Genomic DNA, 27,361 nt, shown 5'->3' with positions numbered 1-27,361 from the left:
TTGTTAGGTGAATAAAACAGAAACCTCACGGTCAAATAATTGAGGGGTTCAAGGCCCACATGGATCTACCCAACTCAAGGCACTAGAGAATTATGGCAGGACAGGGCAGAGTTTGGAAGGAAAAAGACGCTTGTAATTAGACGAAGAGAAAGGGTCAAGCTCTTCAGGCCTGAAAGGTAAAACCAAAGTTTGGAGAACGTGGTTCCCTGGCTAGCCGCCAGCTCCCAGCCACGGTACTAGCGGCCCGGGCGAGTTCACGACCACGCCCCTATTGATCCCAGCCAATAGGAAGCCCTCCTCGGGGCGCGCCGTTGCCAGGCTACCGCGTGGGCCCGGGCCTGCCCGTTAGCGGCGGTGGCATTCTCTTCCACTGGGCCGGCCGCTGCAATCCTAGGATGGATTTCCGGGGGGCCCTCCATGGGCCCCCCTCAGACTCTTTCAACGGAGTTTTATTTTTTTAGTTTCATATTTTATTTTTGTTTCTAGAAGACAAAGCTGTCCCCTTCCAAAACGGAGAAAAACATAAAAGTTTGTGACTTTCTAAAAAGTCAGTCCGGGGCTTGCCTGATTTCACCCCGCGGCGGCTTCCTTATCTTGTTGGTAGGAAACCCAGAAGACTTGCTTTTCCAATTAATTCCTCCCCAGTCAGAAACCTGTCTGGAGTCTCATTAGGACCTGTGAGTCAGGGAGAAATTGCTGGAAAGCCCTTGACACCAGTGACTGCTGATGTAGAAGATTCTGGGGGGGGGAAACAAAACAAAACAAAACCTTCCCTGCTGGACACAGTTTAGCCTGAAGGATTTCCAAGATGACCAAGGTACCAGTCACCAAGAAGATGCAGAGTGCCCCTGCCTCCGGGGCCCTATTTCCCTTTTTTGCCTCAGCTCTCCTAACACAGGTGAGTCTCTTGTCTCTTTGCGAAAGCTGTCGTGTTTTCAAAACGAAAAATAGAAATTAGCCTCCAGACCAACCAGGGACATCGGGAGAAAGAAGAGTCAGGGTGTAATTAAATTGTGACACATCCCTGTTGCTATCAGTGGTTGGTTACTCGTGAAGAATGAAAATGCCAGCCAGAACGGGGAGCTGGGCCATCCTATTAGCTAGTAATTCCAAAATGATGAGATAAATCGGCAGTGACACTGTAGAACATCAGGAAAAAATTAAGATGAATTGTAGGTTTGCCATCGCAGAAATTATTTTCAGAGATCCACTGTGCTCGGGGTACGTGCGCATCCTCTCTCTTTGTAGAGAGACTACAGAGTGTCAAACTTTGGGGTTTGAAGCTTGACTTGGCATCTCACCAGCTATTGGATGAGTTGCTTAGCATCTCTGAGGCTTTATTTGCTCCTGTCTATGAAATGAGAACAGGAACATCAAGTAGGCAGAACGGTGTGAGGACTCAGTAAGATATGGAAATTGTTTAGGGTGATGCTAACACTTGATCATGTATGTATGGGACAAGAAATACTGTTGTTGGTTTGAAAGACAAATCAAAAATGAGTATGTGTTTAGTGCTGGGCATCAAATTGTTTCTGGTTTTTAATGATAAGAACTGGGCAGGCCAGTTTTGTCTGTGTTAAACGTGTCTTTGTTATTGTATCTGCAAACCCCCATGTTTACCCCTACCTTGGCCAAGGTAGGTGAACAGTGGGAGGAGAGCAAAGCCTATTACTAGCCCTCTGTGGTCCACCCACACTGGTATATCTTGTGGCTCAAGGTCCTGCCCCAGGAAGGAGGGCTTTGAGAAAAGTCAAGGCACAGAAAAGAGTTTAAAACTCACCCATGCTAATGTGGTGATCCAAAGCATTCCTGAGCTCCTACTTTCCAAGGATTGACACAGCTCTGTGCAGCCCTCATTGCTCAGCCCTCTTACTGAGTTCCCTCTGAAATATACAGTCTTCACCAGTGTCCCCTCTGGTTTCAAGATGCTACACGGAAATGGGTTTTATGCAGAGCCCCCCCCCCCCAGCCCCCGCCCCGGGAATGAACTTCCCAGCATAGCAATGAGAGAAGGGAAGGAAGCAGATACTTCAGAATCAGCGGTGAGTGTGAGCACATGGCCAGTGGACCCAAATAGCCTGGCTTGAACCCTGGATCTGCCTCTTTGCAGCCCTGTGACCTTGAGCAAGTTACAGAACTTCTCTGCTCCAGTGTTGCCTGTCTGTAAGATGGGGATATCATAGGACCTCCTCTTGGGATTGCTGTGAGCATGCTCTGATATGTCCAAAGTTGAAGAACAGCATCTTAGGTCGTTAGCACTTCCTAGATTTTTTTTACATGGTTGTTTCATTCATTTAGTGAACATGTTGAATTTCTCTTGTGTGCTGAATACCTGCTCTTGTAAAATTTAAAACTTGCCTAAAAAATATTCACAATCTGTAGTGTGTATGTTGGGGCAGGAAGTAAAAGAAAACAGTTCACTGCAATGCAATGTGATAAATGGTATGGGAGGGATGTATCATTGAGTGTAGTGGGAATGCAGAGGACAGGTAATTCAGGCTCGTGTGTGTGTGTGTGTGTGTGAGAGAGAGAGAGAGAGAGGTCCTGTAACCAAGTTTTCCATCTTGGGTTAGAGACATTGGGGCAAGTGGAGGAGGACGCAGAGGTTGAAAAGACCATCTCTGTCTTGAGAGGAGCGTAGATAGGACTCTGGAAGGTCAAGAGCAGGGAAGCAGGCTTCTAGGCATCTGTTGGATAAACAAGACCTCCGGCACAAAACCGCAGAAATCCTGCTGCCCACACCCCACTGTCTAGGAAATAATGAAGACCCTAGGGTGTCCCTGGCTAACATTTGAAATATCATGAAATACCTTTAGAAATTTCAACTTTTTAGAGTTACTATAAAGCATTGATTGCTTCCCTGGTGGCTCAGTGGTAAAGAATCACCCTGCCAATATAGGAGACACAGGTTCAATCCCTGGGTAAGGAAGATCCCCTGGAGAAGGAAATGGCAACCCACTCCAGTATTCTTGCCTGGAAAATCCCATGGACAGAGGAGCGTGGCAGACTGTAGTCCATGGGGTTGCAAAGAGTCAGACACGACCTAGTGACTAGACCACTATACCACAACAAATGCCAGGCAGCCAGGTGTCCAGTGAGGCGTGATTTGAGGAAGAATCTGGCTTCTCAGGGGAGGAAGGTGAGACCAGCTGGGCTTAATGGGAATGCCACTTCCTGCTGTGTGCTGGTGTAGTGGGTGACACCTGGCGGCGACTCCCAAAAGTGTCCTGAAGCCCTCTGGCCGTTTTTCTTCTCCCGGGGTTGAAAGTTGCTTTATCATAACTAATGTTACAACAGAACCTTTCTCTGCACAGCATCTTCGTGTAGATTTTTCGGCGGAGGGAGGGAGTGTAAATAATGTGTGCAAATCCTCTGCTTGAATGTCTTGTTGAGGAAACCGTCTAGCCTGCCCTAAGTCAGATGCCCTAATCTGTTTAAGGAGTTCCTTGTCCCTTGTCCCTTGGTTTCTCAAGGAAGCAAAAGAGAAGTTTAATGGGATTAGCCGTGGGGGAGAGAGGGAGCAGAGCATATGTAGATTACCACGGGTCCACATTTTTTTCTTTGGAAGAGACTGGAACAGAGAAGGGCACTTCAGACACCCTCTCCATGTTCTAGAATGGAAATGTAGAGATGCATTTGGCAAAAACTATATAAAGGCATGGAATCCTTTATAGAAGCTCTGTGTCTGGGTGACAGAGGGGCAAGAAGCATCCTTAGTTTGGGCAGACACTGAAATAGGCAGGAGCTAGACTGGGTGCTTCAGTGAATCCTAGCTTTGTGATTAAAAGAGCAGATTCTTCAGCAAACGATATGGGTTTGGACCCCAGCTCTGATACTCAGCTGTGTTGTGGGTCCTTGAACAAATCAGTGCCTCTCTGTGCCTCAGTTTCCTCCTCTGTGAATTGGGCACCTTGTATTTGATCTAAGGCATCTTCCATTTCAAGAGGCATCACCATTTTCTGTGTGTGCCAACAAGAAACAAAACTCTACTGACTAAACTATGCCCTACTTTCAATTATAAGAAGTACCCCAGTTTCAGAGATGCTGAAATGAGTAAAGAAAATGCACATCTTAGAATAGAGGAAATCCAGCTTAAAATGTTCTGGTCTCATAGGGTTTTGTGGGGATTAGATGAATTAATATGGGTAAAGCTCTTAAAACAGGGCCTGGCGCAGAGTAAATACTAGGAAATGTTGGCCATTATGACACTGTTGCTTAATCTTTTAATTGACTCTGTGATAGAGTGTAGTTATTACAACCCCCCCCCCACCAGCCCCCATCCCCACTTTGCACCTGAATAGACTGAGGCTTGAAGAGCCCCAGGGTCTAGTTCTCTGCTGAGAGGTAAGTTGGCAGATTCAGGGAGATGGAGGCAAGCTATATACAGTCCCATCTAAGGAGAAGACCTTGGCCTGAGCATCACTGTCCCGCAGCCACTACCATCCACCCCAATGGTGAGAATGGAGTTGCCCAGGGCAGTCTCAGAAGTTCAGCCCACCATCCATTCGGGCTATCTGGAATCAAACAAGCACGGGTTTCCTCCAACAAGAGAAACCTGACTCCAACATGATACATTTCCACCGCCAACATGAAGCGATTTTCCTCTTAGTTCAGATAAGAGAAATTGTGGCCTGAAGTGGTAACGTGGTGAGTCACTGGTCTTTGTTCGAAGTGGGCTCAGCACTGGGTAATTTCTCTAGTCTCTAATCACGGAGACTACGCCCCCTGCCCTGAATCAGTGATTACCCTGAAAAATAAATAAATAAGAGATCTGAAGACCACTTGAGATTCAGTTCTAAAAAATCCCAGCCAGCTGCACCTTCATTTTTATCATCACTCATGACTTTTAGGCCAGGAAGATAGCAACGAGTCCTTTTTTCTCCCCAAGGGATTCTTTGGCTCCATTGTTGCTGCATGGAGACAGTTGTAGCGTTCGAGTTGTTGCTTTGTTTTGTTTCCTTTCTGCCCTGAAGCTCTGGACTGGTGATGTTTGCCTCCGTGAATATGGCTGTGTCTAATCGCAGACCCATGTGACAGTCGGCTCCCTCTGTGATAAATCAGGGTGCCAGGAAGGCATGTGTTCATTACCTTCTGACATGGGAAGAAAGATAGGCACTTTCTTTATGCTGGACGACATGAAGTGAGTTCTTTGTCTCATCTGCGAAGAGGCAGCTGCTGAGCATGGAGAGGTGAGGGGGGGGGGGGTTGGGAGGGGAGCAGCAGAAGAAACACATCAGAGTCTAGTTGATATGATGCAAGCTTAGTGACAGGGTAAGTTCTCTGCCTTTGAAATCAGACAAGGTGGGCTCGAATGTGCTCTTTGACCCTAATGTGAGGTTCTGTGAAATGGCCTGAATAATAATAGGGTCTACCATGTAGATCTTTTGAAAGGATTAAATAGAATAGTGCATCTGAAATACTGAGCGTGGCACCAGTACACAGTGAACTCCTTAGTAGGTGATGACAGTTGTTATCATGACTCATGCTCCTTTGTCTTCTCTGGCTGGACACGTGTGCCTCCATCACTGTTTTGAAGATAGCCCAGATGTGAAGCCTGAAGGAAGCTGAGCATTAACTGTAAAGTCGCAGACTGGGATCCATCATTAGTGATGCCAAGTCCCAGTTTAAGGGTAGAAGGGAAGAAGCAGGCCTAGGCATATTTTTAAGAACTTGTGTGAGAGTATATTTTTATGGAGATCAAGCCAGTCCTAAAGGAAATCAGCCCTGAATATTCATTGAAAGGACTAATGCTAAAGCTTCAACACTTTGGCCATCTGATGTGAGGAGCTAGCTCAATGGAAAAGACCCCGATGCTGGGAAGGATTGAAGGCAACGAGAGAAGAGGGCAGCAGAGGATGAAATTGTTAGATGGCATCACCGACTCAATGGGCATGAACTTGAGCAAGCTCTGGGAGATAGTGGAGGATGGGGAGGCCTGATATGCTGCAGTCCATGGGGTCACAAAGAGCTGGACACAACTTAGTGACTGAACAGCAACACCACCAGCATAATTTTGTGAAGAATGAGATGCCTTGCAGGGGAGACTTCATCCTGATGGCAGAAATGCATGACCAGTTCAAAAATCCTAGTTGTAGGAAAGGGAGTGCCCTTAAGAATGATTTAAATCCCTTGGTTTTAACTTTCAGCCCAGTCTCATTAGTCATGTTTGAATCCTATGGAGAGACAGAAGTGGCTAAAAAAAAAAAAAGAAAGAAAGCCTTATGTATCAATTAGGATCATTCTTGGTTGCAAGAAAGAGAAAAAACTCAAAAGCAGGGTCGCAAAGAGTCGGACACGACTGAGCAACTGAACTGAACTGAAACAAATGTGGATTTATTTTTATTATGTGAAAAGTCTGGAGGTATAGGCCCACTGGCATTAGTTCGAGGAGGAACTAGTTGATATTAAGACTGGCAGGTCCTTTTCCCTCATGGTCATAGAATGGCTACCTCATCTCCACCCATTACATTCATATTCCCGTAGAAAGAGGATAAAATGGAGGGTAAGAACTATTTTTGTCTTTTTAATGAGGCAAACAAAGGCTTTCCAGGAAAATTCGCAGCATGTTTCATCTTATGTCTCATCTGCTAGGGTACTGTCACCTGTCTTTTATTAATTGCAAGAATGGCTGGGGGTGGGGAAAAAAAAACAATGGCTGGGAAAGTGTGTACCTATCCTGAGTGTGGAAAAGCAGGAGCAAGAGAGAGGTGAAAGTATTGGAGATGAGGGTCAGGTTAACTGATCAGCAATAACTAGCACAAATGACTTCACAAAAAATCAGATATTGGGGGGGATCCCAAGCAATACAGTAACCTAAAAGAGAGAGAGACAGCTCTTAGCCTGTACCACAGCTGTTTAGGGATATCAAGGGCCTTTGTCCATAGTGGTACTTTTAAAAACTGCACAGAATCCACTGAAGGGCTGAGGGGGTCAGGATAAGGGGGAAGTCACCAAGTGAAACATTCATTCAGCTATTATTTACTGAGCTCCAGATATGTGCTAAGTGTAATTCTAGGTGTTGAGGATACCTAGAAGTGAAAAAAGACAATCACATGGGACAACCTTCCAGAAACTGAAAAATATAGGGAGTCAGATGAAAAGAGATGCAAGATAGTGGACTATCTTTATTCCTTTGACTCCCTTCTGTTTTCATCATTTGGAGAGTGGAGGGTAGGGGGGCTTAAAGAATCAATCTCTGGTTAGATAAGCCTTTGCACAACCGTAGAAAGAGACCTATCCTTGACCCCCTTTTCAGCATTCCTGCAGCCTCTAGAGACTCAGCTGTCATCTGTTCAGTTCAAAAGCTGCAGAATCCACGTGGGGTTCAGTGGCAAGTAGCACTTACATAAAATCTGACAGAAGCCAATTAAACCTTTCTTGGACTGAACAAATCAACATATTTTTCTCAGAGATCTTTCTGACAGTTAAATTCAAAATCATAATCACCAGTAATGGGATACCTTCTATCACGAGATGGTGGCATTTTCCCTTCTGAATTCCTGTTTTCAAACTCTGCTGAAAAAATTTCCTGCAGGTTCAATTTTGATCTGATATATTTCTAAGTTGGAATTTATGCAATCGGGAGTTGTATTTAATAACTCAAAAGTTAGCTCTGTTTGGAGATCTGCCTGTAAGTGTGGAAGTGCTTTGGGATTTCTGGATTTCACTAAGTGGGAAGATTATACAGTTGGGATGATTTCTGGAATGGGTTCAGTGTTGTCAGGGGCTTCAAGGGGTCCATGTCTGGCTGCAACTCAGTGGCAGAAAGAATGGAAAGTAATGCCCCATTGTAGCCTGGTACAGCAGAGACGGCAATGGCATCCCACTCCAGTACTCTTGCCTGGGAAATCCCATGGACGGAGGAGCCTGGTAGGCTGCAGTCCATGGGGTCGCTAAGAGTCGGACACGACTGAGTGACTTTACTTTCACTTTTCACTTTCACGCATTGGAGAAGGAAATGGCAACCCACTCCAGTGTTCTTGCCTGGAGAACCCCAGGAACGGGGGAAGCTGGTGGGCTGCCGTCTATGGGGTTGCACAGAGTCGGACGCTACTGCCGTGACTTAGCAGCAGCAGCAGCTTCAGCCTAGTACAGGGTCAATATGACCCCCTGAGATGTCTATTAAATATATGACAGGTGTTTTGGATGCATTAATGTGAATCAGACCTGGGGGCTCCTCTCAAGAAATCCATAATTCTGTTCGAGAGAAAATGCATAAATAACCATGAATCAAAATGGCTAATAAGTTAAAAAGAAAGGTAAAAAATATATTAGAGTTGGAGATAGAAGCAAGTTCTATCATGGGAAGAAAGGTGCAGTGAAGCCATCTGACCTGCAACTTCAGTGTTGGCTGGATGTGGACTTGGGGTGATACAAGACACTGAATCGTGGCTGTATTTTCTTATTTTCTAATGCATCAGGGTGAGGCAGAGTTTGTTGCCATTCACCCCCAAAGAACAGGTCCTTTCTTGATTTCCTGTTGGACAAAAGGCTGTTCCACAGAGCTCCAGCAGGTAAATCTTTCCATGCTCTTCTCCTCCACACACGAAGTTACCCAAGTTTCTATCCTGAGGGGTTTTCAAATTAGGGAGGATTTAGCTCCATGAGTTCCCATTAAATCTTTCAATAACTGAAAAGTTCTACTGTTTTACTTCCTTTAAGACTATGAGTTTCAGCAGAACAGGGTTTCTCAACCTTGACTCCATTGACATTTGGGGCCGATGGGCTGCCACTTGCATTGTAGGATGCTGAGCAGCACCCCTGGTCTCTGGCCATTAGACGCCAGTTGTGACAACCACAAATGTGTTGATATTACCAAATGTCCTCTGGGGACCAAAGTCATCTTGGGTTGAGAACCATGGCAGTGCAGGACCACCCAAGCCCTAAGTACCTTTCCCCAGCTGAATGGTGAGACGTTCCCCTTTAAATAAACGATGCCATCGTGTACCCGGTTGTTCAGGCAGAAACCTGAGCTTCATCTTTGCTTTCTCCTCTTCATCATCTCTTATGTTCAATCAGCTGCCTCAGGGCAGACACTCTGTGGACACTGCCTCCTTCCCCAAGGTCACTACCTGATCCAGGATGCCCTCATCTCCATCTCTAGCCTGGACTATTCCACCAGCCTCCCAACTGCCCCCTTTACCTTCAATCTGACCTTCTTCCAACCCATTCTCTTTCATTACAAGTGTGATATTGTCATTTCCCTGGTTAAAACAATTAATGGCCCTCAAAATGAAGATGATTATCTTTAGTAAGGTTTAAAAGGCTCTGCATGATCTAGTCCCTGCTGGCTTTTCCAGCTCCACCTTTGATTACTTGGTCTACTTGGAAGTCACACTGGGTTTCGAAGGTGCTGTACCTTCCATCTTCTTCCTCCTTGTAGAACTTTCTCCCCTTTCCCTCCTCCCCACAAGAAACTGTAGTTTTCCTTGGCAAGATGTTTCCAGGGTTCTGAACAGTGGTGGAATGGGGGTGGCCCTTGCTGGGAATTAGGAGGTCAGTTTGGAGTATGAGCTCTCTTGCTACATAGCTGTATGACCTTGGGCAAATCACTTCACCTCTGTAGTTTCTTCATATTCATATGCAGAACCGAGAACCCTAACCTCACAGTCTGGGGGTATCCTCCTTGCTATATGACTCCAGAGAGCAAATAATGGCTGCCACTTATTAAGCATCTATTATGCCACTACTGTGTTCTACATATTTTATTAAAGTTAGCTCCTCAGTCCCATGGGGCAAATGCTGTCATTACCCCTGTTTGTAGAGATGATAAAATTGAGGCTTGGAGAGATTTTGTGACTTGCCCAGAGATACCCAGACATGTAGGTGATAGGATTTGAATCCAGGACCAACTAACTAGAGAGATTCTATGCTCTTAAGATGGTTACCTGCAGTAAGAAGAAATAGACAAGTATCTCTCTAAAAGGAGTACCTGTCATTCGCATTTTTAAAGAGTATATTCAGGAAGTCTCCAGCAGAAAAAGAAAAGTGCCAATTTTAGCTGTAGGTGATGTAAACAAGAATGTGACTGTGCCCCGTGACCACAGACAAGGATATTTGCATTTTCTTGAGCTCTTGCTAAAATACACGCCAGTGAGCTTTTCTGGAAGAGAAGCACAGCTGGGGACAAGGAGGGACAAGGGTGGGGGGAACCCCTGTTTGTGGCTTAGATACATCTTTCTAAATAATGCTCGTTTCAATGAAGGTTTATCAGCCATTTCTAATTAGAGTCGCATTTCTAAGAAAGACGTGTTTTAATGCTGGGTCAGTACACTGTCAAGACCTGCTAGATAAAATGGCAAGGAAGACAGGCCCAGCTAATGAGGAATGAGGTTCTGGGGTGTGTGTGACTGAGATGTTGATCACTGTAAACAGTTTAATTGGTTTGAATAATGTGGATAAATATCTAGTTAAATGGATTTAGTCTAAATCCAAGCTCTGACCTGCTGAATTTTTTATTTTCTACCAAAAGGAAAAAATAACCCTACATCATAATTGCCTGTTAATTTGTCTGGTCCCACCAGTAGACTTGGAGCTCATTGAAGGGAAAGGACCCTGCCTTGCTCACAAGTCTATCCCCAGAGCCTAGCACAGTGCCTGGTGCAGGATTTAAGTTCAGTATGAGAATAGTCTGTATTCTCAGGATCAAGGATAGCTCTGCATGGCAAGTGAGGCATCAGATCCCCCAGGGTAACTGTAAATTTCACTTAGGCAAAGGCTGTAGGTGTTTTACGCACCAGTACATCCCCAGCACATACTGGGTGCCCCATAAAGAGAGATGACATTCTGACATTTGCTATGTGTATGACTGGGGGCAAGTTGCTCTCTGTGTCTCAGTAACTTTATCTCACATACAGAAATAATAACAACTCTGGCTTTGGAGTGTCGTTGGGAGGATCAATGAGATAATACAAAGGAAAGCCCCTGGCAAATAATAGGTGCTCACTGAATGCTCTCTCTTCATATTTCCACTTAGGGGTTGAAGCCATTGGCTCCCCAAAATATCAAGCATTAAAACATTTAAATACTGACATTTCCAGAGATGATGACTCTCATGCCGATCATTTTTTTATACATTCAGGAAATGGCAGCCAAAAGGGTAACATGACTGAAATGTATTGTTTCCAAGGGCCCTTGAAGCAAATGCCCAAGCGGCAATTAGCACATGGTTGTCGCCTGGGTTGCTCTTGCTTATTGGCTGATCCCGTCTTCTGCGAATCAAACTGCTTCTCTGGTATTTTTAGACCTTCTTAAAAAGTTCTCTCAAAACTCAGGAAGCAGACGGATACCAAGGAATCTGAGAACATGAATCTGGCATTCTCGTAGGAAATGAACTTGGTGGATGTGGAAGAGCATTCCACGGGCCCATGGGAGCTAGCATGGGCAGCCTGGTGATTCTTTAACCCTGACCAGTCTTCTCACCTTTTCCCTCCCTCCCTCGAACCAACAAATAACCCTGCTTGTTCCCTTTTTTGTGCAGCTCCAGGGCTTGGGATTTAAATTGTCTCAGTAAAAGGATTAATTCTTGAGCTTCCCAGTCTAGCCAGACAAACCCTTATCAGGGTTGATTGACTTAGCACCTGGGCCACAGATCATTCCAGGGTCTGAGTCCTGTTGCTCTCCTGCTCTGTGACCTTAGGTTATCTGCTTCTCCTCTCTGATGAACTGACCAATTCCATTCACTCCACAACACTGAGAGGTAGGCAGTATTTACCGCACTTTGCAGGTGAGGAAACAGAGGCTAAGAGAGCTACCCTCCACCTTGCCGCCCTGCCCTAGAAGCACGACCCAGCCTCCTTCTGTCCTCTGGGTTTTCCCCGAGGGTATCAAAGACCAGCTCACCAGCCCCCACCTGCAGGGGTCACATTTCATGCTCTTGAGCATCACGGCAGCTGGTCTCATTTGATTTGAGCTGAAGGATGCAGCCGCCTCCTCCTTTTGGGTTCACGATTCAAAGCGTCCCAGCAGCTGCTGTCAAGTCACTGCACAAATCTCTTTCCCTCTCCACTCTGTTTTTATATTCTCAGCGTGGGGATACAAATGGAGAGTCCTATGTGCTCCTACCGCTGCCTCGGAAATGCCTTCCAGGTGGTCTTTCTGACCTTCTTTTGGAGTCTGATGTCTGTGGCATCTTGGATCCATACAAGGACAGTGTGTACTGTCCTACAGCCTATTTTACTTGTTATCCTACCATTTATTGAGGATTCGGAGTGTACCAGGTGATTTATCTTTGTAAGTTTGTCTTACTTGAGACTTTATGACAACCCCATGATGAAGGTGTTGTCCCCTCCATTTTATAGCTGAGAAAACTGAGGCTCAGACACAGAAAGGGACTTGTGTGATGGAGAAGCTGAGATTCAAAACCAGACCAGTCTGGCTCCAAAGTCCCATTTTGTTTTCCCCTCTCTGCATGGGGCCCAGAGCTGCTACTCTTTTATTTGCTGAGATGGAGACTTGGCTTCACTTTCAAGCCCCCAAATTTAGGTCCGAACTGTGCTCCCCCAGCCCGCACCCTCCCCATTGCAGAAGCCCTTCCGAGCTCATCAGACCTTACAGGAGCATCCTGCGGGGGCGGGGGTGGGGGGGGAGTATGTCACAGTATCCACAGAAGTCACTCCAAATGCAGCCGTCTCTCGGTTCCTCACAAAACAAAGGGGCCCCTTTTCTTCCTTTTTATTGTTAGAACCTGGTCCTACTGCAAATAGATTTGAAACTAGACCTTGCCTGCCTCTGAAGGAAGAGAGCCCTTTCTGGCACCTAAAGGACCTGAATTTAGCCCGTGGTAGGGCCCTTAATGAAGTGGGTGAGGAGGTTGGTCAGAGGTCAGACACCCTCTAAGCCCCCAGCCCTGATTCAGGGAGAATCAAAGAATGTCACACTCCACAGAGAGCAGTTTTCGCTTCTCCACAGGTTTGGAGGCTGAGCGTGAAGTGTCTGTCTCCTCTCGCTCCCTCCTCCCTCCTTCCTCTCTGCTCGCTCTCCCCACCCCTCTCCCCTTTGCATCCTGAAGCCTAACAGTATTTGCTAGCTCCTCGTGTGCTTCCTTTTAGCTCCTTTAATTATTATAGCAATTTCATCTGTTGAAAAAGAGACAAAGGGAAAAAACCCCAGGACAGCCTGGCCACTTGGACACCGAGGGCAGGGAGCGGTTCAGACCAACTGCCAAGCCATCCAGTCCTGCAGGCTCTTGGTTTCGTTAATGTTCTTTCATCTGCCCTAGATTGTAATGGGAGGCTGGTCTGTGATTGTGTACTTTAGGTAAATAGATCGTTAGGTAAGATTGATAGCAGAGCGGAGCAGTCCAGGTAATGTTTTAAGCCCAAAGCAAAAGAGCACAAGGGTGTCTCCAGCCGTAAATGACAGGACCACAATTCCCGCAGTTTCGGTGAAGGGTGTGTCAGGGGCATTTTCAGCACAAATGGCCACTTTCTGAAGGTTTGTTTTTCCTGCCTTCACAAAGGGAGGTTGCTTTTTCAGCTAGACAGAGAGCCACAAGCCTTTAGGCAAATGAAGGGTTTGTTTTGATAATGAACTTGATATCGAGTTACAACTCATTAATATAGACCACACAATGTTATTGCAGCTAATTTCTTCATTTTACAAAGCCTGGTTCTCAACAAAGCATATTATTGACCCCAAATGAATTTTTTTTTAAAGAAAGAGTAGATGCCACAAAGGCTCAGCGGGTTCAAGGCAGAAACGGCACAGCTGTGTGCAGAACGGGAATGCGCCAGCGGCTGCTGCTTCCGATTCTGCCAGGGTCACGAGGCAGCCAGACTTGGGCTTTGTATTCAAGGAGAGGTAGGCGTCAGAGCACTGGAACCAAAGCCAAAGCATTCCTCTCTTATGTTCAGGAGGCAGTATAACCCAGACCAACGCATTTCCCAGAAACTCTGAAGCCGGGGACTCGTCACCCAGAACCAGAGTCTTTGAGAAACCCTGAAGGGTGTTTCGGCAGCTTTCTGCCTGCACCCGGAGAACGTGATGGTAACGTTTTCTGTCGGATGAGCCCTGGTTCTGCAGTTGCCCGGCTGTATGGCCTGAGGCACATCACCACCTTCCATTCCAAGCCTCAGTTTTCTCAAGTGCAAAATGGGGATGAAGGTAGTCCCCAGGAGCCTCCCTCTGGAGAGGACCAGCCAGATGCAGGTGCCGAACTTGGATGTGCTCTGGTCCTCTACACTCTCTTCCTAGTTGCTGTCAGGCAGTTCTTCCACGCAGTCAGCTTCCTCTGACTCCCTCCCTTGTCGCTTTTCTCCTCAGTTGTGTGGGGTGCCACGGTCATAGCCCTCATCACACACCTGCTCACAGGTCTGCACCACCCCCAACAGAGAGGGCCACCGACAAGGGACCATCATTAATCTTTGTATTCAGTATATACAGCCACTGTTTGCAGCACACCTGTTATGTGCCAGCCTCATGGAAGACAAGTGATAAATGTGTGTTGACTGAATTCATCCAGCATCTTCTGCAAAGAGAGGACCTGTTATCTCCTTGTACATCTACTTGCTCTGAACAACACAAATCCTATTTAAAATGTGTCGCTGGAGTTCCCTGGCAGTCCAGTGGTTAGGACTCCACACTTTCACTGCTGAGAGCGTGGGTTTGATCCCTGGTCAGGGAACTAAGATCCTACATTTCACTGCTGAGAGCGTGGGTTTGATCCCTGGTCAGGGAACTAAGATCCTACATTTCACTGCTGAGAGCGTGGGTTTGATCCCTGGTCAGGGAACTGAGATCCTACAAGCTATTCGACATGGCCAAAACAGCAAAAAAAAAAAAAAAAAAAAATTGTTGCTTGTGGTATTTTTTAAAATTTCCACTCCTTGCCTATTGGTTTTCTGTTAATTCTAGAAGTCTACTCTGGGGATGTGGTCTCCTTGCCATCTTTGGTGAAATCCTTTTGAATACCTGAGTACACTGAAGCTCTGTGGAAGCCTAGCTTTCCTTAGGTACTGCACCCATTGCTTTATTACTTGAACTATGCATAGCTATTCATTTTTATTTCATTCATAGTTGTTAATTCATTTCCATTTAGTTCATCCATATCCATTTCCTTCATTTCATTCAAAATTTCATTTTCTAGCCTTGCCCACCCTTCTAGCGCCATGTTTCTTTCTAGAGACCTTGGCCATGAGGGCATATCACCCTTTCACCAAATCTTTAGAACATTCCTGTTTAAAGTCTAGTGAGGAAGGTGATGAGAATTCTCTTCCTTCTCAATACAATACCAACTTTCAGGTACCTACACTGTGGTCACCTTTCCCCAAAGTTTCCTTCAGGGTTTCCTCCTCTGTTGGTTCCTTGTCTGTTTTTCAATGGACTCCTGTATCTGTACAGAGGTTAAATTTTTGGAAATGCAAATGAGAAATACACTTTGGGTTTATAGCAGAAGCCTGAAAACTGGCCTCTCACCACTGAAATACCTTGCATCAGGACCAGTTTTGCTGTTTCTCATATTCACCTGTGTGTTCTGAAGCCTTTTACACTGTTAGATTTTTTTTCTAAATCATTTTATTCTCACTCAAATGCTTTAAAAATTTTTTCTTGAAGTATACATAGAAATGTATATAGATATGTGTACAGTTTGCTGAGTTTTTACATGGGGAAAAGATCCATTCTCCTTCACCAAAATCAAGGTGTAAAGCATTACCAGAATCCCCCAAGCTCCCCGACCCCCACGGTGGTAATCATCTTCCTGACGTCTATCACCATCCATATGTTTTGCCTGGTTTTCAGTATATATAGATGGAGTCATATGTACATACATTTTGGGATCTGGCTTCATCTGTCTATTATGAGATTCATTTATGTTTTCATGTGTAATTGTCATTTGCTCATTCTCTCTGCTGCTGTATCGTGTTCTCATGTGTAAATGTACTACAATTTATTTGTCCATTTACCCACTGAAGGACTTTTGGGTTCTGTAGTTTCGGAGAAGGGGATGGAATTATTACAAAAATGCTGTTATGAATGTTTTTTGTACATCTTTGGGGAACAAATGTTCTTGAATACACACACACATATTCTTGAAGAGAGAAAAGCAGGTGGGTAGATGTTGTTGTTGTTGAATCATTAAGTTGTATCCAACTCTTGTGACCCCATGGACTAGAGCACACCAGGTTCCTCTGTCCTCTACTGTCTCTTGGAGTTCGCTCAGATTACTGTCCATTGAGTTGGTGATGCTATCTAACCATCTCATCCTCTGCCTCCTCCTCCTCCTTTTGCCTTCAATTTTTTCAGCATCAGGGTCTTTTCCATGAGTCTGCTCTTCGCATCAAGTGGCTAAAGTATTAGAGCTTCAGCATTAGTCCTTCCAATGAATATTCAGGACTGATTTCCTTTAGAATTGATGGGTTTGATCTCCTTGCTGTGCAAGGGACTTTCAAGAGTCTTCTCCAGCACCACAATTCAACAGCATCAATTCTTAGGCATTCATCCTTCTTTACAGTCCAACTCTCACATCTATACATGGCTACTGGAAAAACCATAGCTTTGACTATGTGAACCTTTGTCAGCAAAGTGATGTCTCTGCTTTTTAATATGCTGTCTAGGTTTGTCATAACGTTCTTTCCAGGGAGCAAGCATCTTTTAGTTTCATGGCTGCAGTCACTGTCTACAGTGATTTTGAAGCCCACAAAAATAAAACCTATCACTGTTTCCACTTTTTACCCCTTCTATTTGCTGTGACATGATGGGACCAGACACTGTGATCTTAGTTTTGTGAATGTTGAGTTTCAAGCTACATTTTCACTCTCTTCTTTCACCTCATCAAAAGGCTCTAGTTCCTCTTCCTGAGGTGGTACTATTAGAGTGATATCATCTGCATATCTGAGGTTGTTGATATTTCTCCCTGGCAACCTTGCACCCAGCTTGTGAGTCTTCCAGCCCAGCATTTCACATGATGTACTCTGCATAGAAGTTAAATGAGCAGGTGATGATATACAGCCTTGTCATACTCCTTTCCCAATTTTGAACCAGTCAGTTGCTCCATGTTCTGTTCTAACTGTTGCTTCTTGACCCACATACAGGCTTGTTTCTCAGGAGACAAGTAAGGTGGTCTGGTATTCCCATCTCTTTGAGAATTTTCCACAGTTTGTCATGATCCACATAGTCAAAAGCTTTAGTGGAGTCAATGAAGCAGAAGTAAATGTTTTTCTGGAATTCCTTTGCTTTCTCCATGATCCAGTGAACGTTGACAATTTGATGTCTGGTTCCTCTGCCTTTTCCAAACTCAGCTTTTACATAGGGAGTTTCTCTGTTCACATGTTGCTGAGGCCTAGCTTGAAGAATTATGAACATAACTTTGCTAACATGTGAGATAAGTGCAATCTTAATGGTAGTTTGAACATTCTTTGGCATTGCCCTTCTTTGGGATTGGAATGAAAATTGATTTCCAGTCCTATGGCCACTGCTGAGTTTTTCAAATTTGCTGGCATAGTGAGTGCATCACTTTAACAGCATCATCTTTTAGGATTTGAAATAGCTCAGCTGGAATTCCATCACCTCCACTAACTTTATGCTGCCTAAGCCCCACTTGACCTCACACTCCAGGATGTCTGGCTGTACATGGATGACCACACCATCATGGTTATCTGAGTCATTAAGACCATTTTTGTACAGTTCTGTGTATTCTTGTCACCTTTTAAAAATCCCTTCTGCTTCTGTTAGGCCCATACTGTTTCTGTCCTTTATTGTGCCCATCCTGCATGAAATGTTCCCTTGGTAGGTCCAGTTTTCTTGAAGACATCTCTAGTCTTTCCCATTCTATTATTCTACTTCTTTGCATTGTTCATTTAAGAAGACCTCATATCTCCCCCTGCTATTCTCTGGAACTCTGTATTCAGTTGGGTATGTTTTTCCCTTTCTCCCTTGCCTTTTGCTTCTCTTCTTTCCTCAGTTCAGTTCAGTCACTCAGTTGTGTCTCACTCTTTGCGACCCCATGGATTGCAGCATGCCAGGCTTCCCTGTCCTTCACCAACTCCTGGAGCTTGCTCAAACTCATGTCCATCGAGTCGGTAATGCCATCCAACCATTTCATCTTCTGTCGTCCTCTCCTCCTGCCTTCAATCTTTCCCAGCATCAGGGTCTTTTCCAATGAGTCAGTTCTTCGCATCAGGTAGCCAAAGTACTAGAGTTTCAGCTTAAACATCAGTCCTTCCAATGAATATTCAGAACTGATTTCCTTTAGGATTGACTGGTTGGATCTCCTTGAAGTCCAAGGGACTCTCAAGAGTCTTCCCCAACACCACAGTTCAAAAACATCACTTCTTAGGTGCTCAGCTTTCTTTACAGTCCAACTCTCACATCCATCCTCAGATATGCAGATAGCACCACACTTACAGCAGAACATGAAGAAGAACTAAAGAGCCTCTGGATGAAAGTGAAAGAGGAGAGTTTAAAAAGTTGGCTTAAAACTCAACATTCAGAAAACTAAGATCATGGCGTTGGGTCCCATCACTTCATGGCAAATAGATGGGGAGATAGTGGAAACAGTGACAGACTTTATTTGCGGGGGCTCCAAAATCACTGCAGATGGTGACTGTACCCATGAAATTAAAAGATGCTTACTCCTTGGAAGAAAAGTTATGACCAACCTAGACAGCATATTAAAAAGCAGAGGCATTACTTTGCCAACAAAGGTCCATCTAGTCAAAGCCATGGTTTTTCCTGTGGTCATGTATGGATGTGAGAGCTGGACTATAAAGAAAGCTGAGTGCTGAAGAATTGATGCTTTTGAACTGTGGTGTTGGAGAAGACTCTTAAGAGTCCCTTGGACTGCAAGGAGATGGAACCAGTCCATCATAAAGGAAATCAGTCCTGAATATTCATTGGAAGGACTGATGCTGAAGCTGAAACTCCAATACTTTGGCTACCTGATGCGAAGAACTGACTCATTGGTAAAGGCCCTGATGCTGGGAAAGATTGAAGGCAGGAGGAGAGGGTAACAACAGAGGATGAGATGGTTGGATGGCATCACCAACTCAACGGACATGTGTTTGAGTAAACTTTGGGAGTTGGTGATGGACAGGGAGGCCTGGCAAACTGCAGTTTATGGGGTCATAAAGAGTCAGACATGACTGAGCAACTGAACTGAACTCATATCCATACATGACTACTGGAAAAACCATAGCTTTGACTAGATGAACCTTTTTTGGCAAAGTAATGTCTCTGCTTTTTAATATGCTGTCTTTTTAACATGCTTCTTTCCTCAGCTATTTGTAAAACCTGCTTAGATCACCACTTTGCCTTCTTGCTTTTCTTTTTCTTTGGAGTGGTTTTGGTCACTGTCTCCTGTTCAATGTTACGAACCTCTTTCCATAGTTATTTAGGCACTCCATCTTCTAGATCTAATCCCTTGAATCTATTTATCACCTCCACTGTATAATCATAAGGGATTTGATTTTGGTCATACCTGAATGGCCTGGTGGTTTTCCCTGCTTTATTCAATTTAAGCCTGAATTTTGCAATAAGGAGCTGATGATGTGAGCCACAGTTAGCTCCAGATCTTGTTTTTGCTGACTGTATAGAACTTCTCCATCTCTAGCTGCAAAGAACATAATCAATCTGATTTCAGTATTGACCATCTGGTGATGTCCATGTGGAGAGTCATCTCTTGTGGTGTTGGGACAAGGTGTTTGCTATGACCAGTGTGTTCTCTTGACAAAACTGTGTTAGCCTTTGCCCTGCTTCATTCTTTACTCCAAGACCAACTTGCCTATTTTTCCACGTATCTCTTGACTTCCTACTTTTGCATTCCAGTCCCCTATGATGAAAAGGATATGGTTTTTTGTTTTTTTTTTCCTTTTGGTGTTAGTTATAGAAGGTCTTGTAGGTTTTCATGGAATGAATCAACTTCAGATTCTTCAGCATCAGTGGTTGGGACATAGACTTGGATTACTGTGATGTTGAATGATTTGTCTTGGAAATGAACTGAGATCATTCTGTCATTTTTGAGATTGCACACAAGTACTGCATTGTATACTCTTTTGTTGACTATGAAGGCTACTCCATTTCTTCTAAGGGATTCTTGCCCACAGTAGTAGATATAATGGTTATCTGAATTAAATTTGCCCATTCCAATGCATTTTAGTTCACTGATCCCTAAAATGTTAATGTTCACTCTTGCTACCTCGTGCTTGACCACACTCAACTTACCTTGGTTCATAAACGTAACATTCTGGGTTCCTATGCAATTTATTTACAGCACTGGACTTTGCTTTCACCACCAGACACATCTACAACTGAGCATCATTTCCACTTTGGCTCAGCCACTTCATTCTTTCTGGAGCTATTAGTAATTGGCCTCCGCTTTTCCCCAGTAGCATATTGGACATTTTACGACCTGAGGGACTCATCTTCCAGTGTCACGTTTTTTGTCTTTTCATACTGCCCATGGGGTTTTCCAGGCAATAATACTGGAGTGGTTTCCCATTTCCTCCTCTAGTGGACCACATTTTCTCAGAACTCTTCACTAGGCCCATCTTGTGTATCTAGGTTGGTCATAACTTTTCTTCCAAGAAGTAAGCATCTTTTAATGTCATGGCTGCAAGTCATCATCTGCAGTGATTTTGGAACCCCCAAAAATAAAGTCTGACACTGTTTCCAGTGTTTCCCCAGCTATTTCCCATGAAGTGATGGGACCAGATGCCATGATCTTTGTTTTCTGAATGTTGACCTTTAAGCCAACTTTTTCACTCTCCACTTTCACTTTCTTATTCTTTTTAATCAGTGGGTAGTATTTCATTGTTTGAATATATAATCTACTGATACATGCATTACCCTTTGATGGACATACAGTGTTTTCAGCTTGGGACTATCATGATAGTCTATTAAAGTCTATTAGAGCTATTTAGACATTCTTTTATATCTTTTGTGAGAATATACATGTACACTAAATTCTCTTAGGAGTTGCCAGCTCATAAAATAGCAGTATGTTTTGTTTTATCAGAAGCTGCCAGCATTCCACATTGTTGGCCATGGATGGGAGTTCCGGTTGCTCCACATCCTCATGAAAACTTAGTCTTTTCAGTTGCAGCCGTTCTAGTGGATGCACAGTGATGACTCGCTGTGGCTTTAATTTCCAGTTCTCTGATGAACAATACTCTTGGGCATCTTTTCAAATGTTGACTGGTCATTTGATTTCTTCCTTTGTGAAGTATCTGTTTCAGTCTCCTGTCTTTTTTTAAACTGACTTATTTGCCTTTTTATTATCGACTTGTAAGAACTCTCTCTATATTCTATATATGAGTCCTTTGTCACATGCGTATATCCATCGAGGCTCTTTTGACTCCTTTGTGTGCGTGGTCAGTCACTCAGTCGTGTCCAACTCTTTTCGACTCCATGGACTGTAGCCTGCCAGGCTCCTCTGTCCATGGGATTCTCCAGTCAAGAATCCTGGAGTGTGTTGCCATTTCCTGCTCCAGGGGATCTTCTCAACCTAGAAACTGAACACGAGTTTCTTACTTCCTGCATTGGCAGACAGATTCTTTATCACTGCACCACCTGCAAAGCCCCTTTGACTCCTTTAATGGTGCTTTTTGATGAGCAGAAGTTCTTTTTTGTTGCTGTTATTTTTTAGTTATTTTTTAAGTTGAAGTATAGTTGATTTACAATGTGGTTTTGGTATACAGTAAACTGATTCAGTTTTATAAATATATATATATATAAATTCATTGTCGTATTCATTTCCATTAAGGTTTGTTGCAGGATATTGAATATAGTTTCCTGTGCTATGCAGTGAGACCTTGTTGTTTATCTCTTTTATAAAAAGTAGTTTGTATCTGCTAATCCCAAATTCCTAATTTCATCCCTCCCGCCTCTCTTTTTCCCCTTTGGTAACCATAAGTTTGCTTTTTATGTCTGAGTCTGTTTCTATTTTGCAAATAAGTTTATTTGTATCATATTTTCGATTGTACATATTAGGTGATATCATGTGGTGTTTGTCTTTCTCTTTCTGACTTTTTTCACTTAGTGTAATAATCTCTAGTCCATGTTGCTGCACATGGCATTACTTCATTCTTTTTCATACTGAGTAGTATTCCATTGAAGGCGTCCCTGGTAACTCAGCTGGTAAAGAATCTGCCTGCAGTGTGCGAAACCTGGGCTTGATCCCTGGGTTAGGAAGATTCCCTGGAGGAGGGCATGGCAACCCTCGCCAGTCTTCATGCCTGGAGAATCCTCATGGACAGATGAGGGCTACAGTCCATGGGGTTGCAAAAAGTCGGACATGACTGAGTGACTCAGCACAGCACAGCATTCCATTGTGTGTGTGTGTGTGTGTGTGTGTGTGTGTGTGTGTGTGTGTATGTACACGTACCACACCTTCTTTATCCATTCATCTGCTGATGGACATTTAGGTTGCTTCCATATCTTGGCTGTTGTAAACTGTGCTAGCATAAGTTCTTAAATTTAACAAAACCAAACTTATGAATGCTTTTTATTATACTTGTTGCTTTTTTCTATATTTATTTTAAGGCCACAGAACAGTTATTAATGTTGCTTTAAGCAGTCAGTTTTCTACCAATGTGAATGCATCTTTACTCTTTCAGATCTCTTTATTCTTTCTGTGGGTCCCTATTTCCATCTGGGATCATATTCCTATAGCCTGACCACGCACTTGCTTTAGTGTTTCTGACAGTGCATGGCTGCTGCTGGCAAACTCCCTCAGCTTCTGTGTGTCCGTAATGTCTGCATTTTGCTATCATTTTTGAAGGATGTTTTTTATTGTATAGGTGGGATTATTTATTGTCTAGAACTATGGGTGGGCAGGGTGAGTCTGTTTCTATTTTGTAAACAAGTTTATTAGATGGTTGTTTTTGTTTTTAGCACTTTAAAAATGTCACTTCATGGTCTTAACGGCTTTCATAATTTCCATGAAGGACATTTCTCTCTCTGGATTTTTCACCTAGACTTTTATTTCCAAGCATTTCAGTGTCTTTGAAATATTATTTTTTGTAATTTATCTTTCTAAACCCGATGAGAACAATGAGTTTTCACTAACTGCCACATCCTACTTAGAAGTCTAGCTCCAGCTTGTGGAGAATTCAAGCTAGGAAACTTGCTTCCCTTCTTTCTTTCTTTTTTTTTGTTTTGTTTTGTTTTGTTTGCTCATTCATTATTTCCTTCCTTATTTAATTGTTTTTGCTTTTTTTTAAGTTTAGTTAGTTTTTAATCAACTTTTGGGGTATAATTTACATGCAACAAAATGCAAACATTTTAAGTCTATATGAGATTTGACTCGTGTACATACCCCCATAATCAAGACCCCAGTAGACTAAGACTAGTTCAGTCATCTCCCACAGTTCTCTCCTGGCCTTTGAATTCAGTGCCTCCCTCCCACCCTCAGCCCCAGGCAACCACTGGTCTACTTTCTATCACTGTAGATAAGTTTCGCCTGCCTTCACATTTCCTGTGAATTAAACCATACAGTATATACTTTTCCATCTCTGGTTTCTTTCATTCAGTGTTTCAGACTCCTCCGTGTTGTTGGGTACACCAGTAGTTTGCTCCTCTTATCACTGAATTGTTTTCCCTCAGATGAGTATGTCAGAGTTTATCCATTCCTTTGTTGATGGATACTTGGATTGGTTCCAGTTTTTCTTCCTTTTTCAAATCTGAAATGCTATGTGTCATTTGTGGTGTGTTTTATAATTGATGCACAGAGCTCAGTCCCTACTCTTGTGTAAGCTTCAGACCAGAGGAGGAGGTGAGTGTTGGACAAGTAATTTCAAGCATAATGAGTCTTGCAGAAAGGCAAACACAGGCTGTCCTAGGAGCAAACAGCAAGAGCACCTAGTTTACTCAAGGGCTTCAGGAAAAGCTCCCTTGAAAGACATTCAAGGAAAGACTCGAGGATGACCAGGAGTAAATGAGGAAAGACTGAGGCAGGCCCTGGGGCATAGCAGAAAACCCAGTGGAAGTGGAAGGCAGGTGACAAGTAATACATCACTGAACATAAGTGAGAGACACTGATAGATATCTTTAAAAATCTTTATTTGTTTCAGCTGAGGTGTAATTGACAATACCATATTATACCGATTTGGGGTATACAGTGTAATGGTCCGATGTTCATACGTAGGGTGAAGTGACCAGTACAAATAGTCTAGTTAACATCCGTCACCATACATAATTACCGGATATTTTTCATTGTGATGAAAAGTTAAAATCTGCTTTCTTAGCAACTTTGAAATATGCGATACTGTATTATTAACTATGATTGCTGTGCTGTGCATTACACCCCTATGATGTTCTTTTATAGCTGGTAGTTTGTGCCTTTTGTTTCATTTCACCCACCTCTAGCAACCACCAATCTGTTCTCTGACTCTGTAAGTTGGGTTTGGGGCTGTTTTTTGAGTCCACATATAAGTGAGACCATACAATGTTTGTCTTTGTCTGATTTATTTCACTTAGCTTAATGCCCTCAAGATCCATCCATGTTGTCACAGATGGCAAGATTTCTTTCTTTTTCATGGCTGAATAATATTTCATTGTGTATATCTACCACATTGTCTGTATCCATTCATCCATTAATGAACATTTACACTGTTGTCATATCTTGACTGTTGTGAATAATGAACATATAAAAATATTTTTCATTTACTATTTCACTTAATGTACTATTTTAAGTGTGAGCATACAGTAAGCTCCATTTTTACCAGTGAACAGCCTAATATCCAGAAAGATGAGGACTTGTCCCAGGTGACACCAGTTGTGGTAGAGCAGGATTTGAACCCAGTTCTGTCTGGCTCCAAAGCTCATGCTTCCTCCCAACCTGAAGTCAACACTGATTAGACTGACTGCAGTAGAGATGAAAGAAAAGAAACAGGTTAGAGAAGCGTCAGCATGCATGTCCTTGGCACTGCTGCTGCTGCTGCTAAGTCACACCAGTCATGTCCGACTCTGTACGACCCCATAGACGGCAGCCTACAAGGCTCCCCCATCCCTGGGATTCTCCAGGCAAGAACACTGGAGTGGGTTGCCATTTCCTTCTCCAATGCATGAAAGTGAAAAGTGAAAGTGAAGTCACTGAGTCGTGTCCAACTCTTCATGACCCCATGGACTATAGCCTACCAGGCTCCTCCATCCATGGGATTTTCCAGGCAAGAGTACTGGAGTGGGGTGCCATCACCTTTGGCATGTACTAGACAACAAAATATACACATATCTATTAAATGAATAAATATCTAAGAAAAGGAAACACTCTAGCATATGTTTGTATTTACTTGTATTTATCTAATTTCTTAAAAAGAAAAATAGAGACAAATGTGTCAAATATATCAAATCCTATCCATTCTTCCCTCACAATGTCACATTATACAAATGTAGATTTTGGGTATGTGTGTGGGTGGGTGTGTGTGTTTTGTGGTCAGAGGCAGGCACTAGAAGAAAGTGGGATCAGAGAAATACCAAGAAGTGTTTACAAACTAAAGGGCAGCGGAATCTATCAGTTAAGCAAAGTGAGATAAATGGAACTGCCAATTAACTTCGTATTCTCAGAAGCAGGGAGCAGAGCACGCGTCTCGAACAATGAAAGCGTTGCTGGGAGCTTTCATATTCCGTGTTGTCTCCGTGTAATTTGTTCCCTTTTACATAGAAATATATGGTATTAACTGGGGGATGTGATTAGAATACAGGCGGAGGCTCACTTTGATGGGAAACACACAGGCAGGCGCCTAACAGCCACTGGAGATCAGAGACAGTCTCTCTCCAGTAAACTCACAAATTGCAGGGCCCACAGTCTGCATAATGAGTGAAGAGCACTGGGGCCGAGGCTGCAATGTTCAGAGACCCAAGCCTCCCACTGGGGTCCTGGCCTCACAGTAACAGTAATAGGCTGAGAAGCGCCACGAGCCCACCTGTTCCTATGTGCTGCCTGCACTCAGGTGCTGTCCACAAACTCATCCGTTTCATCCTCAAGCGAACAGGAGGGAGATGATCCAATTGTCCCCACTTTAGAGATAAGAAAACCGAGGGTAAAGAGGCTCAAAGACTGGGTCAACGGTATGGAGCCAGGAGCTCCTTCTTCCTTTTACTGAAGCCCTTGGTTTTACCCTTTGCTCTATCCTGCATCCACACCTCGTAGGGGACAGGGAGCAGCAGTGGGGTGTGGGATGAGATCCTGCCCCTGCTGGAAGGCCTGAGAGACCCCACTCCCACACAGACCAAGAGACTGTGCTCTGGAGAGCGGGGTGATGACCCCAGAGGAAATCCCAGTAGTCGGAATCTTAACGCTCCTAGAATACATGCACCCGTTCTCCTAATTTGATGGCCAGGAAAACGGGTCCTGAGCAGGGCCAGTGGGTCTGTGAATGTTTCTTCCATCAAATATGGCCTTCAGGGTATAACCCGTGGGGTCAAGGTAAGCAGCCCCAGAAGACCTAACCAAGGTAGTAAGAGAATTAGTAGCACACGCTTGCACTCACTGTATGCCAGGCACTGTTCCACTTTTGCAAGGATAAGCGACTTAGCCTCTGTTTACTCCTAAAGGGTAGGCATGGTTACCGTCTCCCTGTTTTACAGATGAGGAAACTCAGGCACAGAGAGTCTAACAGGCTTCTTGGGGGTGACTTAGGTCCACGTTCCCACTCTCTGGAGTGTGTCCACCCCTCACTTTTCACACAAGAGCCGTACGCCCCCCTAGACAGAGCCACCAAGTCTCATTCTTCCCTTGTTCCTTCACGATCACTCGGAGCTTTCCCTCCCTTCATGATAATCCCCCAAGTTGTGCACTCGACTTACAGGCACTTCACATCGCTCCTCAATAACATGGAACGAGATCTCTGTTTTAGCATTTGTGTGCAGGAGCCAAGGAAACCAGCCTGGGTCTTAACTGTGACCTTCGATAAGCTTATAGGATGTGGAGACTGACATGTGAGCTCTCCCCAAGAGTCCATCAGCTGAGAAATGGATAAGAACGAAGTGGCACACCCACACAGTAGAATCTTATTGCTAGTCACTAAGTCGTGACTGACTGTTTGCAACCCTATGGACTGTAGCCCACCAGGCTCCTCTGTCCACGGGATTTCCCAGGCAAGAATACTGGAGTGGGTTGCCATTTCCTGTTTCAGAGGATCTTCCCAACCCAAGGATCAAACCCATTTCTCCTGCTTGGCACGTGGATGCTTTACCACTGCGTCACCTGGGAAGCCTACAGTGGAATTTTATTTGACCATAAAAAGGAATGAAGGGCTGATGCATGTGACAATGTGGATGAACCTTCAACACACGACACTCAGTGAAAGGAGCCAGACACAACAGGCCACGTACTGCAGGATCCATTCACGTGAGATGTTTGTTGTGGGCAAATCCGTAAAGACAGAAATCAGATTGGTTAGCTGTTTCCAGGGGCTGAGGAGACTGT

The 27,361-nt window shown here is 44.1% G+C and overlaps 1 protein-coding gene across 4 annotated transcripts in view; it reads left to right on the top strand.

Moving 5' to 3' along the window:
• Positions 1 to 369: 369 nt before the first annotated feature.
• Positions 370 to 27,361, top strand: part of CCDC60 (coiled-coil domain containing 60) — a 163,795-nt gene continuing 136,803 nt past the window's right edge. For all 4 annotated transcript variants that reach the window (XM_004017586.6, XM_060401230.1, XM_042234641.2 and 1 more), the window contains exon 1: positions 370 to 898. In XM_004017586.6, coding sequence (XP_004017635.3) covers positions 809 to 898 — 90 coding nt within the window. In that variant the 5' untranslated portion in view covers positions 370 to 808. The remainder of the gene's footprint in view (positions 899 to 27,361) is intronic.

Source organism: Ovis aries, chromosome 17, assembly GCF_016772045.2.
Source record: "Ovis aries strain OAR_USU_Benz2616 breed Rambouillet chromosome 17, ARS-UI_Ramb_v3.0, whole genome shotgun sequence".
NCBI lineage: Eukaryota > Metazoa > Chordata > Mammalia > Artiodactyla > Bovidae > Ovis > Ovis aries.
Note: the sequence above shows the minus strand (reverse complement) of the source record. Positions and strands in the feature narration are given on the sequence as shown.